The sequence below is a fragment of the Cetorhinus maximus genome, chromosome 18 (genome assembly GCF_964194155.1).
Source record: "Cetorhinus maximus chromosome 18, sCetMax3.hap1.1, whole genome shotgun sequence".
NCBI classification, from domain to species: domain Eukaryota; kingdom Metazoa; phylum Chordata; class Chondrichthyes; order Lamniformes; family Cetorhinidae; genus Cetorhinus; species Cetorhinus maximus.
In genome coordinates, this window is record NC_135896.1 from 51,222,589 (window position 1) to 51,235,642 (window position 13,054).

At 44.0% G+C, this 13,054-nt stretch overlaps 1 protein-coding gene across 1 annotated transcript in view; it reads left to right on the top strand.

The window, feature by feature from the left end:
* The window catches only part of actr10 (actin related protein 10), a 44,972-nt gene extending 35,903 nt beyond the window's left edge, over nt 1-9,069 (top strand). Inside the window, exons 12-13 of the mRNA XM_078562711.1 lie at nt 2,266-2,467; nt 8,478-9,069. Of these exons, the coding sequence (XP_078418837.1) occupies nt 2,266-2,467; nt 8,478-8,659 (384 nt within the window). The 3' untranslated portion in view covers nt 8,660-9,069. The remainder of the gene's footprint in view (nt 1-2,265; nt 2,468-8,477) is intronic.
* Nucleotides 9,070-13,054: the final 3,985 nt, after the last annotated feature.

Consider the following 13,054-nt stretch of genomic DNA (forward strand, 5'->3'; position numbering starts at 1 on the left):
ATTGCCCTCATTTAAGTTTAAAACGTTAGTCTTAGACCCACTGTTCTCTCCCTCAGACTGAAATTCAGTCATATTATGATCACTGCTACCTAGGGGCACCTTTACTATGAGGTCATTAATTAATCCTGCCTCGTTGCACATTACAAGATCTAGAATAACCTGCTCTCTGGTTGCCTCTAGAACATGCTGCTCTAAGAAACTGCTCTGAAAACACAATGCGCTCTTCTTTCAGGCTACCTTTGCCAATTAGATTCATCCAATCTATATGTAGATTAAAATCACCCATAATTATCGCTGCACCTTTCTCACAAGCACACAATATTTCTTGTATACCCCGTCATACAGTGTAGTTATTATTAAGGGGTCTATAAACCAATCCCACAAGGGACTTCCTACCTTTACTATTTCTTATCTCCACCCAAACTGATACTACATATTAATCTTTAGAACTAAAGTGTTCTCTCTATTGTACTGTCATCCTTAATTAACAGAGATATCCTTCTGCCTTTTTCTAAATTCCTGTCCTTCCAAAATGTCATGTACCCTTGAATATTCAGGTCTAAGCCTTTGTCATCTTGCAGCCATGTCTCTGTAATGGCTGTCAGATCATACATATTTATTTCTATCTATTTTCTTCCAATTCAAAGTCTTTACTTCTGTCTTTTTACTATTTCGCCACTTCCAGCCTTATTTGCTGGCACATTCTTAAGTTTGTACGTGCTGTCCCTTCCTGCCGTGCTCTGATTATCATTTCCCTCATTCATATCTTGCTCTCTAGACTTGTCTTCTCTCTTTAATTTATCACATCTTCCCACACTTGATTCCTCCCTCCCACGACTTAGTTTAAAGCCCTCTCTACCACCCTAGTTATACATATCACCTGAACGTCGGGCTCAGCACGGTTCCGATGAAGATTGTCCCACTTACAGCTTCCACTTTCCCCAATATTGGTGCCATGAATTGAAACCCATTTCTCCCACACCAATCTTTGAGCCATGCATTTAACTGTCTAATCTTGTTCCCTTTCCAATTTGCTCGTGGCTCAGGTAATAAACAAGAGATCATCACCTTTGAGGTACTGCTTTTTAATTTAGCCCCTAGCTGCTCATAGACCCTAAGCAGAACCTCTTTCCTGGTCCTGACCAGGGAAATACCCACATGACCATGACCACTGGATCCTCCCTCTCCCATTGCAAGCTTCTCTGTAGCTCACAGCAGATGTCCTGAACCCTGGCACTGGGCAGGCAACACAGTCTTTTGGACTCTCGCTCTTGGCTGCAGAGAACTGTGTCTATCCACCTGACTATACTGAACCCAACTACCACTTTGTTCCTATTTACTCCCCCAGCTTGAATGGTTTCCTGTACCATAATGCCATGGTCAGTTCGCTCATCCACTTTGCAGCCCCAGCTTTCGCCCACACACACTGCAAGAACCTCTAATCTGTTGGACCATTGCAAAGGCTGAGGCTCCTCCTCTTCTACTCTCTTGATCCCCTTACGTGCCTCACTTGCAGCCAGACCCTCCTGTCCCTGATCACTGACCAAATCAGACAAACCTATCCTAAGGGCAGTAACCCCCTCCAGGAACAAAGTGTCCAAGTAACTTTCCCCGTCCCTGATGCATCAACGTATCTGCAGCTTGGACTTCAGCTCAATGACTCTGAGCTGAAGCTCCTCAAGCAGCAGACACTTGGTGCCAACGTGTTTGCCCTAGATTACACTGGCATCCAGAAGCTCCCAGGTTCTGCAGTTGCAACACGTCACCTCCCCTGTTTTTATTATGTTAATTTATTTTTTTCTTAACTAATTTATAATTAATAAAGCCAGCTACTTCCAATTAGCTTTACTACTGCTAGCAAGCCTCACTACTACCAAGAAACCTTACAATTACCAATAAATTAAATGGGTTTTGAAAGATATACCAGCCAAATACTTACCAACCAATCACCTTTCCTGTTTCCCTGTGATGTCACACTTCGATTTTTCTCCTAACGTGGCCAGTCCACAAACAGCACCCCCTTGCTGTTTAATTAACTCTCCACACAGCTAAATTAACTCTCTGCACAGCTGAATGAGGTCTGCATCACGCGCTTAGCGCAGTTGAATGACGTCGGGGCCATGCGGCTGAGTGAAGTCGGGGCCGCGCATTGGGCGCGGCTAAATGACGTCTTATTAGGTATACATAATGCATTGTTTGAGAGAAATAGAGAGAGAGCAATGATGCTTCTGTTTTACTGAAGTAATTTTTAATGATTGTTGCTAGTGCCCCATTGACACAAGAAAACAGTTGGCAGAGAACCTTGTGATCATTGGCGGAACTGCTATGCTGCCTGGTTTTTTACATCGAATTATGGCTGAAATTCGGTACCTGGTGGAGAAACCAAAATACAAAGAAGTATTGGCTGCCAAGACGTTCAAAGTTCATACTCCACCTGCAAAACCAAACACTGTGGCTTGGCTAGGAGGTAAGAATGTGTTCTCCGTAGCACTTATGAAGCCTTATATGTTTATGAACAGTTTTATTGTCTTGAGAGGATTATTTAAGACTAATGAACAGGTGCCCAGAATGAAAATGTTGCACAGTGGGATATCTGTCCAATTTCCTGTATGTGGCCCTTTTCTGCTCAACATGTTTTGGCTCAATAATTCAATATTGGGCATATATAGCATGGTCCCCATTATGGAGTAAGCTTGCATTCAAGGAGGTGTGACTTCAGATTACTGATGCAGCAAAAACTTGTACAATGTTTTTTGTTTTACTTCATTCTGCACTCTGAAATTCAAGAATTCCCTTGGGCTATCTATACATAAATGAGTAAACTTGAGATTTGCTGAAAGAGTGACAAATTGCAAAGATTACAAATCTAACAAACTAAAGCAATGTATAATATATTCATCTTTCAATTATTTTAAATCATAAAATCATGATGGGCCATTTAACTCATCATGCTTGTGCCAACTCTTTGGAAGAGTTGGAACAACTCAGGTCTGACAGCATCTGTGGAGAGAACGACAGAGTCCGTTTGACTCTCCTTCAGAGCTAAAGGGAAGTAGAAATGTGAAATATATGCTGTTTAAGGGAGGTGGAACAGATGAAGCTGGATAGAAGCAAAGGAGAGGTTGCAAAAGATGTCGTAAACAAAAGGTCAAAGGGTTGTTAATAGTGGTGGTTCTGGCTAAAGGAGGTGCTAATGATGACATTAAGAGTGGAAAGCAGAATGTGACAATGGCAGGACCAGGGTAAGCACCCTGGAAAGTGACAGATGGCCCGGGTGGGGTGGGGGGAGGGGATGGTGGTGGGAAAAAAGATCGAAAAGGCTAAAAGCTAGGGATAAAACAATGATTAAAAATGGAAATAAATTTTTAAAATAATAATGAAACTAAGAAGGAAGAAAATAAATTAATTAAAATTAAACAAAAATGAATATAGAAAAAAGGGGGGATCAAAAAAGGGTGAAGATGGAGGAGAGAGTTCATGGTCTGAAGTTGTTGAACTCAACATTAAGTCCGGAAGGCTGTAAAGTGCCTAATCGGAAGATGAGGTGCTGTTCCTCCAGTTTGTGTTGAGCTTCACTGGAACAATGCAGCAGGTCAAGGACGGACATGTGGGCATGAGAGCAGGATGGGGTGTTAAAATGGCAAGTGACGGGAAGGTCTGGGTCATGATTGCGGACAGACCGAAGAAACTCCTCTCTTAGTTCCTTCACCTCCGTCGCATCTGTTCCGATGATGCCACTTTCCAAAACAGTGTTTCTGACATGTCTTCCTTAACCGAGGTTTCCCACCCACAGTCATTGACAGGGCCCTCAACCGTGTCCGACCCATCTCCCGTGCTTCTGCCCTCGCACCTTTCTCTCCCTCCCAGAACCGTGTTAGGGTCCCCCTTGTCCTCACTTTTCACCCCACCAGCCTCCGCATTCAAAGGATCATCCTCCGCCATTTCCGCCAACTCCAGCATGATGCCATCAACAAACACATCTTCCCTTCGCCGCCACCCCTCCCCCCACCCCGGTTGGCATTCCGTAGGGACTATTCCTTCTGGGACACCCTGGCCCACTCCTCCATCACCTCCAACACCTCAACCCCCTCCCACAGCACCTTCCCATGCAATCACAGAAGGTGTAACACCTGCCCCTTTTACTCCCCCCCCCCCCCCCCCGCCCCCCCTCCTCCATCCAAGGGCCCAACCACTCATTTCAAGTGAAGTAGCATTTCACTTACACTTCCCTCAGTTTGGTCTACTGCATTTGCTGCTCCCAATGCGGTCTCCTCTACATTGGAGCAGACTGGGTGACTGCTTTGTGGAACACTTTCGGTCTGTCCGCAAGCATGACCCAGACCTTCCCGTCACTTGCTATTTCAACACCCCAACCTGCTCTCATGCCCACATGTCCGTCCTTGACCTGCTGCAATGTTCCAGTGAAGCTCAATGCAAACTGGAGGAACAGCACCTCATCTTCCGATCAGGCACTTGACAGCCTTCTGGACTTAACATCGACTTCAGACCATGAACTGTCTCCTCCATCCCCACCCCTTTTTGATCCCCCCCCCCCAACTTGTTTCTATATTCATTTGTGTTTTTTAAATATTTATTTATTTATTTATTTCCCACCTATTTTCGTTATTTTTAAATTTATTTCCATTTTTATTCATTGTTTTATCCCCAGCTTTTAGTCTTTTCGATCTTTTTTCCCCACCACCGTCCCCTCCCCCCCACCCCACCCCCACTAGGGACATCTGTCACTTTCGAGAGTGCTTACCCTGATCCTGCCATTATCACATTCTGCTTTCCACTCATAATGTCACCATTTGCACCTCCTTTAGCCAGTACCACCGCTATTAACAACCCTTTGACCTTTTGTTTATGACATCTTTCGCAATCTCTCCTTTGCCTCCACCTATCGCTGGCCTTCTATCCAGCTTCACCTGTTCCACCTCCCTTAAACAGTATATATTTCACCACAATTCTACTTCCCTTTAGCTCTGAAAAAGGGTCAAACAGACTCGAAACGTTAACTCTGTCTTTCTCTCCACAGATGCTGTCAGACCTACTGAGTATTTCCAGCATTTTTTGTTTTTGTTTGATTTCCAGCATCTGCAGTATTTTGCCTTTATCTTTGAAAGAGTTGTCCAATTTAGCCCCACAACTCTGTTTTTCCTAAGCTTGCAATTCTCTTCATATACCAGTTGTGTTTTGAAAGTTCCTATGGAATCTGTAGTAGGTATATTCAGGTAGTATGTTCCAGATCATCATAACCCTCTGTGTATGAAATAATTTCATTTTTCCTTGGGGTAGAATTTTACAGACCCTGCCAGCAGGCCCACCCACCCTGATATGTCCCCAATTTTTCGGGGCATGGGTTAGGCCGAGGCCAGCCCCACAATCTTTGCCCCAATTGAGGCCCTTGTGGGCAATTATTCACTGCTTGAGGACCGTTTCCTACGGGAGGGATTCAGGGCAGGCGTAAGCCCGGCAAATCGTCCTGACCCCCTAGGCCTCACCTCCCCTCCCCCTGTGAGTCCCCCTGCATTTACCTGGTCTTGGACTCGAGACCTAGAATTTTGGGACTACCAGCAGCCCCACTCCTGGCCACTGCTACTGGCACTGTTGGGACTATAGAGCTGCCAGCCAATCAGAGTACTTTTGCTAATTATTTTAAATCTATGACCATTGGTTCATTGCCTGCTTGCCAGAAGAAATGAGTTCTCCCTACTTGCTCTATCAAAACCCCTTCATAACTTTGAATATCTCTATTTTAGGGGAGGCAGTGGCATAGTGGTATGTCGCTGGGCTAGTAATCCAGAGACCCAGGGTAATGCTCTGGGGAGCCAGGTTCGAATCCTGCGGCAGATGGTGGAATTTGAATTCGATTAAAAAAAAACGTGAAATTAAAAGTCTAATGATAGCCATGAAACCATTATCGATTGTTGTAAAAACCCATCTGGTTCACTAATGCCCTTTAGGGAAGGAAATCTGCTCTCCTTACCTGGCCTGACCTACTTGTGACTCCAGACCCACAACAATGCCCTCTGAACAAGGGCAATTTGGAATAGGCAATAAAGGCCCAGAACTGTACATGATCCTCCAGCTGAGGCCTGACCATTGATTTACAAAGGTTTAGCACAACTTCCTTGTTCGTTTCCTTTATTTCTAAAAACAAGTATTCCACCCACTTATCAGCTTGCTCGAACATCTTTGTGTTTTTGTGAATATGCACTCCCAGGTCCCCCAACTTTTGCAACCCCCACCCTGGCCTCCCCTCAAAGTAATACAATTCTAATAGTGCTGCATCTCCATGTTGTCTCTCCCACTTCACCCTTAACCACTTTAAATTGCAACTGCCATGTACCTGCCCATTTCATCAGTCTTTTTATGGCCAACTGAAGTCTGCTACTATCTTCTTCATTTTGTTACAAAGTTTTGTATCATATACAGACTTTGAAATTGTGCTCCTTAATACTAAGTCAGAATCTTTTATATATGACAGGAAAAGTAATGGTCCTACTACTAGGGGACTCCACTGCATTTTTCTCACCTAAAAAATAAGCCAATTGTTTATTCACTGGTACTCTGTCTCCTATCCTTTAGACAATTATGTACTTAAGTCATCACATCCTACCATTCAAAAGTCTGCTGCCTGTATCCTTACTCGCACCAAGTCTTGTTCACCCATCACTCAGAACTCACTGACCTACATTATGTCTAGGTAAAGCAATGCTTCAATTTTTAAAAATCCCATCCTTGTTTTCAAATTTCTCCATAATATCGCCCTTCTCTATCTTTGTAATCTCCTCCAGTCCCACAACCCTCTGAGATACCTACATTCCGCTAATTCTGGCCTTTTTAAGCAACTCTATTTTGATCACCACACCATTAGTGACCGTACCTTCAGCTACCTAGGTGCTAAGCTCTGAAATTTCCTCCCAAAATCTCTTGACACCTCTACCTATTTCCTCTTTAAGCCACTTATTTAAAACCTGCCTCTTGACCAAGTTTTTGACCATCTGCCCTAATAATAACTTGTATTTATATAATACTTTTAACATAATAAAACATCCCAGAGCACTTCAAGGGACACTATAAAACAAAATATGACCGAGCCAATTGAGATATTGGGCAGATAACCACTACTTGGCTAGGGGAGATGGCAGCATAGTGGTAATGTCACTGGACTAGTAATCCAGAGGCCCAGGCTAATGTTCTGGGGACATGGGTTCAAATTTCGCTGTGGCAGCATGTGGAATTTGAATTGAATTCCATTAAACCTGGAATATAAAGTTAGTCTTAGTAATGGTAACCATGAAACTATCATCGATTGCGGTAAAAAGCCATCTGAGTCACTAATGTCCTTTAGGGAAGGAAACCTGCCACCTTTACCTGGTCTGGCCTACATGTGACTACAGACTCTCAGCAACGTGACTGACTCTTAACTGCCGTCTGAAATGGCAATTCAAGGGCAATTAGGGATGAGCAATAAATACTGGTCTTTGCCAGCAGTGCCCACATCCCATGAAAGAATAAAGAAAAAAAAATGATGTCATTCTTTGCTTTATAATGCTGCTGTTAAGCACTTTGGGATGTTTTATTATGTTGGCAGTGCTATTTAAATACAAGTTGTTGTCGTATTCCGTACCTGACGTTTGTCATAAACCTCTTTCCTTTGTCATCCAAGGAGCATTTAATGCCCCATCTTTCCTCCTCATGGGAAAATGCTTGGTTTCTTCACAAGGTATCTTCATCTTGAAGTCCTGCTATTGCTCATGTTTTCCTGGCCACTTTTTTGGTTGAATTTAATAGCCATGGTGGTGGCCCCGTCCACCGACCAGAAAGCCAGGATAAGCCTGCCTTGGCTATTTTTGGAAGTCTCAACAGAATTCAACGACTAAGGGCAGAGGTCCTGCGCTCGAACTGCCATCCAATCGGGGCCACTGGAAGGGGTGGCTATTCTGGGTCTGCAGCATGCCCAGACCAGCAAAGATGAAGGCTGTGAGGTGCAGGTAAGTTTGTGGGGCTCAATGAGACTGATCAGACAGATGCGGGTGGGAAGAGCAGTCATGAGAGCGGTGGGGGGAGGTTCTTTCAGCGGGTTAGCCCTTGCAACCGCAAGACATCCTTCCACATTGAATATACTACTGCATTTCACAATCATTGTTATTCAATGGAAAAATAAATGAAATGTTGGAACAATGCATAAGCCACTTACTTGGTACATCTTTGAGCATTGAATTGAATGATATTGCAGATAAATACATTGGCAGGCAGTATGAAAAATTATTTCTGAACTATTCAGTTTTTCAAAGTTATTTTCTTTACCTCTGTGGTTCACCTGTCCTGGACTATTTGCATTTACTACTATACCTACAATATCTGCTAGGGGGTTGGAGAAGTATAATGGAAGATCTGTGAGGCAGGGAGTATGCAAGAATTTTGCTTGTGTTTTATTACTAAAATGTGTTACATTTACTTGCTTTTAGGAGCGATTTTTGGTGCTCTGCAGGACATTTTGGGTAGTCGTTCAGTCTCCAAAGAATATTACAGCCAGACAGGTCGTATTCCTGATTGGTGCTGCCTGAGTAACCCACCTCTAGAAATGATGTATGAAACTAGTAAAGCACCGCCTCCACTGATGAAGAGAGCATATTCCACTGAGAAGTAGAGATAACATTGATGTTCTGAGACAACCGACTTTAGAAGTAACAAAGTGTCTAGCATATTGTATATTGTCAGCTCCTTTCCAAAATTATGTTGCTTTTCTGTATGTTCTTGTTATCACTATCAAAACTATTTGAACACTTGTTAGAGAAAAGGTGATGTGTATTCTAAAAGCTCTTAATTTCAACATTGTATGTTTTCCATTAAGTATTTTAAGGTCTGAACTCTGAAAGGTGAAGTAAAGGTATGGCATTAAATTCTTACTATAAGTGCTGCTGGAGATGAATTTTTCCAACAGATAATGTAGTCAGCTCTGAAGGTTTATAATTGCAAATGTTTGAGTAGAAAGGGATCCTGGTACACAAGTGTATACTTTTGGTCCAAAGTTTACAATAATAAAAGTTTTTGAAGCCACACCGTGTTTTTAAATATAGCAACCTTTTGCTATATTGTAGTTAAGTCACCCTTTGCCAGAAAACATTTATTGTGTGCAATACCGATGCTATTTTGAAATAATTACATTTTAAACCGAGTCATTATGGGAGGTGGTGGCGTAGTGGTAATGTTACTGGACCAGTAATCAAGAGGTCCAGCTAATGCTATGAGGACGAGTTCAATCCTACCGTGGCAGCTGATGGCATTTAAACTCAATTAATAAATCTGGAATTAAAAGCTAGTCTCAGTAATGGTGACCGTGAACCATTGTCTGGTTCACAATAGCATTTAGGAAAGGGAATCTGCTGTCCTTGCCTGGTCTGGCCTACATATGACTCCAGACCCATAGCAATGTGGTTGACTCTTAAATGCCCTAGTAAGCTTCTCAGCTGTATCAAAATGCTACAGAAAAGTCAATAAGGAGCGAAACTGAATGGACAACCTGAAATCAATCTAGGCACCGGAAACAACAATGGCACACCCAGCCTTATCGACCCTGCAAACTCCTCATTACTAACACCTGGGGCCTTGTGCCAAAATTGGGATTGCTGTCCCACAGACTAGTCAAGTCATACTTTCAGAATCGTATCTCTCAATGTCCGAGTCACCACCATCCCTGGGCATGTCCTGTCCCACGGGTAGGATAACCTACAAGAGGTGGAGGCACAGTGGTATACAGTCAGGAGGGAGTTGCCCTGGAAGTCCTCAACATTGACTCTGGACCCCATGAAATCTCATCACATCAGGTCAAACATAGGCAAGGAAACCTGCTGCTGATTACCACCTACCATCCCCTACAGCTAATGAATCTGTACTCCTCCATGTTGAACACCATTTGGAGGAAGCACTGAGGGTGGCAAGGGCACAGAATATACTCTGGGTGGGGACTTCAATGTCCATCATCAAGAGTGGCTCAGTAGCACTACTGCTGACAGCTGGCTGAGTCCTGAAGCACAAGGATGCTAGACTGGGTATGCGGTAGGTGGTGAGGGAACCAACAAGAGGGGAAAACCTACTTCACTTTTTCCTCACCGATCTACCTGTCATAGATGCATCTGTCCATGCCAGTGTCGGTTGGAGTAACCACCGCGAAGCCCTTGTGGAGACGAAGTCCTGCCTTCACCTTCCATCATGTTGTGTGGCACTACCACAGTACTAAAAGGGAAAGATTTTGATTAGATCTAACACTCAATACTGGGTATCCAAGAGCTTTTGTGAGCCAATAGCTGCGGAATTTTATTCAACCACAATCTGTAACCTCTGAGCCTGGCATATTCCCCACTCTATCATTTCCACCAAGCCAGGGGATCAACCCTGGTTCAATAAATAGTGCAGAAGGGCATTTCAGGGGACAGCACTAGGCACATCTAAAAATGAGTTGTCAACCTGGTGAAGCCATAGCACAGGACTACTTGCATACCAAACAGCAGAAGCAGCATGCAACAGATGAGTTAAGTGACCCCACAATCAACAGATCAGATCTAAGCCCTGCAGTCCTGCCACATCCAGTCAGGAATGGTGGTGGACATTTAAGCAACAACAGGAGGAGGAGGCTCCACAAATATCCGTGTCCTCAATGATGGGAGAGCCAGAACATCATTTGCAACCATCTTCAGCCAAAAGTGCCAAGTGGATGATCTATCTCAGCCTCCTCCTGAGGTCCCCAGCATCACTGATGCCAGTCTTAAGCCAATTCTATTCGCTCCATGTGATATCAAGAACAGCTGAAGGCACTGGATATTGCAAAGTCTATGGGCCTTTATTGACAGTATTCCAGGAACAGTACTGAAGACTTGTGCTCCAGAACTAGCCATGCCCCTAGCTAAGTTGTTCCAGTGCAGCCCCAAAACTAGCATCTATTTGGCAATGTCGAAAATTATCCAGGTATGTCCTGTTCACAAAAAGCAGGACAAATCCAACCCGGCCAATTATCGCCCTATTAGTCTACTCTCGATCATCAGCAAAGTGATGGAAGGGGTCATCGACATTGCTATCAGGTAGCACTTAATCAGCAACAACCTGCTTACTGATGCTCAATTTGGGTTCTGCCAGGGCCGTTCAGCTCCTGACCTCATTTCAGCCTTAGTCCAAACATAGACAAAAGAACTGAACTCCTGAGGTGAGGGGGACTGCCCTTGACATCAAGGCAGCATTTGACCGAGTGTGTCATCAAGGAGCCCTGGCATTATTGTAGTCAATGGGAATTAAAGGGAAAATTCTCCACTGGTTGGAGTCATACCTATCACAAAGGAAGATAGTTGTCGTCGTTGAGGTCAATCATTTCCACACTGGGACATCGCTGCGGGAGTTCCTCAGGGTAATGTCCTAGGCCTAACCATCTTCAGCTGTTTTATCAATGACCTCTCCATCTTAAGGTAAGAAGTGAGGATGTTCACTGATGGTTGCACAATGTTCAGCACCATTTGCAACTCTTCATTCTGAAGCTGTCCATGCCCATATGCAGCAAGACCTGGATAACATTCAGGCTTAGGCTGATAAGTGGCAAGTAATGTTCATACCACACAAATGCCAAGCAATGAACATGTCCCCTTGACATTCAATGGCAGTGCCATCACTGAATTCCCCCCCCCCCACTATAAAAATCCTGGGGGATAATACCATTGATCAGAAACTGAACTGTACCAAGTTATCTAGCTCCAAAAGCAGGATAGAACCTGAGAATTCTGTGATGAGTAACTGAGCTCAAGTCCACCATCTACAAGGCACAAGTCAGGAGTTTGATGGAATACTCTCCACTTGCCTGGATGTGTGCAGCTCCAACACCACAAGAGGTTGGACACCATCCAGGACAAAGCAGCCTGCTTGATCGGCAGCCCGTCCACCACCTTAAACATTCACTCCCTCCACCACCGACGCACAGTGGCAGCAGTGTGTACTATCTACAAGATGCACTCCAAAAACTCACCAAGGATCCTTAGACAGCACCATCCAAACCCACGACCTCTACCACCTTGAAGGACAAGGGAAGCAGATGCTGACACAAACTCACCAATCTCACACCAGGACTAGGTAAACTAGATGTAGATTTGATTTATTTGAAGATACGGTACAGGGTGGCTCAGCAGACAGATCTACTTTAGAGATTCAGCAACCATTACAGGACAGCACAGCCTCAATTCCTACACAAACATGCTAGCTGCTGGTCACATGCTACTTTATAGCCAGGTTAATTGCTCATTTGCATATTCTTAAAGTAATATCACAACACTACCCACCCTATCCACCTACTCACTTACCTCACAAACATACATTCACTAACACACTGAAAAACTATTTGTGTCCCAAAGCTTTTCAGTGTGTTAGTGTATGAAGACTTATCGAAATATGGCAGCTTGTGCCAGAAAGAAGGGACGTGGCTTGGCTTCTCCCAACGATCCTGTACTGCGAAGACAGACTCCAAGAACAGGTATGGTCCACGTTTCTGAAGAAGCCCGGTTCGGAAGCCTGGACTTCTGAACCGGGCCAGAGATGTGGAGCTCCACATTGGTGAAAAAAAAATAGGAGTAGAGTGGCAATATGGTGATTGCCACTCATTGGAAGATTCAGCCCATTGATTCTGACGAACATCTGGCAGAGCAGCAGAACCTCAAAAAAAATGCACTCCCCATAATTTATTAACTCATAGAAGTACATCAGAGGAGGATTTCTGCCGAAGATATGGTGACCTATTGGGAGAATTCCTGAGGAAATTACTGGTGTGTTTTAGTACATTATAACCTTCATGACCATATTAGAGGTTCCCTTATTTTTTTTGTTGATTTGTTCTTAATCAGGGAGCCTTATACCGCAAAACCACCTGCTGTGTCAAAACCGGCATGGTGTCCTTCAGCATGATCATCCCAGGAATATGGCAAGGCTGCATACTCACCCCAATTCTTTTCCTCGTGGTTAATGATTTCACCATGAGGAAGGCAATGGTGGATGCAGACTTTGGCATCTCATG